Source organism: Trypanosoma equiperdum (assembly GCF_001457755.1).
Source record: "Trypanosoma equiperdum strain OVI genome assembly, contig: ctg_153, whole genome shotgun sequence".
Taxonomy (NCBI): Eukaryota; Euglenozoa; class Kinetoplastea; order Trypanosomatida; family Trypanosomatidae; genus Trypanosoma; species Trypanosoma equiperdum.
Genome location: NW_027123549.1, coordinates 2,490 through 5,394, shown reverse-complemented (window position 1 = coordinate 5,394; position 2,905 = coordinate 2,490). Strand labels below are relative to the sequence as shown.

The 2,905-nt window shown below is 41.6% G+C and overlaps 1 pseudogene across 1 annotated transcript; it reads right to left on the bottom strand.

Moving 5' to 3' along the window:
• Nucleotides 1-450: 450 nt before the first annotated feature.
• Nucleotides 451-1,383, bottom strand: TEOVI_000033200:pseudogene (annotated as a pseudogene). Its single transcript is given in 3 exon segments — nucleotides 451-642; nucleotides 645-1,004; nucleotides 1,006-1,383. Coding segments are annotated over 3 exon segments (930 nt in total).
• Between the last annotated feature and the right edge of the window lie 1,522 nt (nucleotides 1,384-2,905).

The window sequence follows — 2,905 nt, the reverse complement described above, 5'->3', positions numbered from 1 at the left end:
ACGGCTAAAATAACCACCGGAAACACGAACGAAGCTTCGAAGTGCGTCCTTGCAGCTTTTTCCACAGAACCCACAGAGGGTACAAGCTTCCCTGCCAGTCCCCTGGGAGCCACCATCGTAATACGGCAACCACAATCTAACTATGCGCACCACCTTTTCCACCGTGTATTCTACAACGTCTTTATAGTCCTAACCCCACACAGTGGATCACGAAGACAGGCAATCAGAGAGAATTTTACTTCGTACACACATGATACATACCAGCATTCGAGAAGTCATAAAACAACCACCGCAGAAAGTTTAGACTCTTTTCTATGGAAACAAAACATATCAAAAAAACAAACGCAAAGCACATGGGTGTGTGAAAACTCGCACAAAAGCATGTATGCAAACATATTGGTGAATGTGAAGAGATGCATATAAACATTTTCGTTAGATTGTAGAATTGATACTATTTAAATTATCAGTAAGATTGACGTCAAAAAGCAAGTAAGGGAAGTTGCTGTGGACCTCGTTAAATTGAGAGTAGAGGGAGGTGATATTTGACATCATGTCCAGCAGTACGGAAGGCTACTGTCCGGCTGCAAAAGGTGCGATGAGGGGTGCAAATATTTTTTGTACTTCGACTATGAGCCGAAAAAAGCGGCGTCATTTTGAGGCCATTGCAACATATTACACGAATTGATTGTTGCACCATTTATATACAACTTGCCTCTCGGTAGATTGAAGCATTTTTTCAAAGAACCCTATATTACATTTATTTCAAGGCAACCATCTTTATATTTTTGGAGGCTGTTATCGGTCGCATTGACTTCCAGTGAGCAAGTATGATCGCCACACTTGACTGGGAGCTCCCCTGCACCTTTAATTTTTCCGTCTTTACACTTCTCAGTTTCCCCATTTCTGTCCTCTATAGCTTTGACGTCGTCCCACACAGTCCTAGCAATTTACGCAATAGCTGTGTAATATTTATTTGCTGTTATGAGGGCTTCAGGTAATTTTTTTCCTCACTGCCCTTACACTTTCATTTACCTCTGCGAATAATCCACCTACCTTAGCTACAAGATCTCCCATTTCATTTCCATAGGATATAAGTTTTTCCAATTTTTTACTTTCCTTTCCCACTGCACCGCTAACAACACTCAAATATTTGGTGCTTTCACCTGTTTTACTTTCCATATCATCTAATATGCGAGATGCATTTGCGTACACTTCTTCATTCACGAGCAACCTGCACTCTCCACCTGTATATAATGTATTTAATGCATTCGAAAGGCACTTGAGGTAGCATACAGTCTCGTGTAAATTCTGGAAAGAATGATCATCCACCGATGTACATCTATCCGTGGTACCAAAGCAGACCACGAGAAGAGGCAACATTAACCGAACCCTCATCTTAACCTTCACTGTGAACTTTTCTATGCGGATATAAACAGAACGACACATACATTTCAAACAAGATCGGAGTGTACCGCATGCTCAGTGTGCTGATAACCGAGCGGTTACTGACAATATCACAAAAATTACGTAGCCGCAACTGTACCACTTACAGCTGGTTTGATAACCTCACGTTTCTTCACGGAAACAAAAAGATGCAGCGATATCGTTGGTTCTTACATTTAATTCTATAATATGTCCAGTTGCACAATTCAAGGTGAAATTGTCCATAACCTTTCCATGAAGTCACAAAATGAAACACCGTGTTAATAGTTAAATACCTGTACAACTTATCATTTCCAAGCACAGCATCTTCTGACGGGAAATAAACTCACACCATGCTCTTCACACATATCGTCAAATATGATCAAGGTGAAACTTGTGAAGTATGATTTTTTCCCCACGGTCACCATTTACAGCGAAGGTAGCCCCACCAAGAAAGCGGAATTAACATTTGATGCCTACAACAGAAGCCAGATGTAAATCTTCACGGGATGGCAATGCAAGGAAGTTGGGGATTTACTGCAGTCATGGCATTCTCATTCGAGGCCTCGAACGGGTCACAGCTTTTGAACACCTGTATAATAACAGCACTATTTGGAAGAAGAGGAGAAGCGTAAACATTAGTGTGAATATATCATTGGCAACTTGAACAAACTGCTACGAGGTTCAGAAAAGCGTGCAAAAAGCAAAGAAATACTCCTCGCAATGGCACACGAAACTGAAGTACCTGGAAGAGGTAGGTGCCATCAACGGTGCATCAATGGTGATGTATCATTTGATTCTGTGGAAGTCTTCATCATCCTCCCTCAATAATTATCGATAAAATACACCACAGCGAAGAAACTGCGACCACACACATGCATGCCGCCTTCAAACTTCAAAACCTTCCTCTTAAATTCTTACATAAAGTATTCCCCTCACGTTTCTTCCAGTCTTCTCCTATCTTTATTACCAGTTTCCGGCCAGAGGAGTCCAAACTGGAGCCTGCTTCATTGCGTCTGTCAACTTTTTCATGGCAGACAATGACTCGAATAAAAAACGAATATCCGCCACCTCGGCATCTTCAAGCAAATGTAGCTCACATAAGCAAAAAAAATCTCCCTACGTGTCGTTGTACGCTTCCTTTCCCCCCACTTCCAACCAGTTTGCACCTTAGACGATATTTATGAAGTAAGAACGAGAAAGTAGCAGTACTTTTGCGACGAAATGTGAATATGGAGACAGACGTGATTCCATTCCGAGGCCGTTGACAGCACATGATGCAGAAGTCTTTCGGAGAGAATTAGATATGAAAACACCAAACATAATCAATATTAACCTTCAAACAAATACAATCCGATCAGTTTCCTGACACGTGCCGCCCCTGTTGTAATGTCGGGGTTGCTGTGAGAACTAGAAAGATACTTAAAGCCACGTTCAGTTGCAATAATTGTGAGGGCTGTTGCACGTGATGTTGTTAACACAA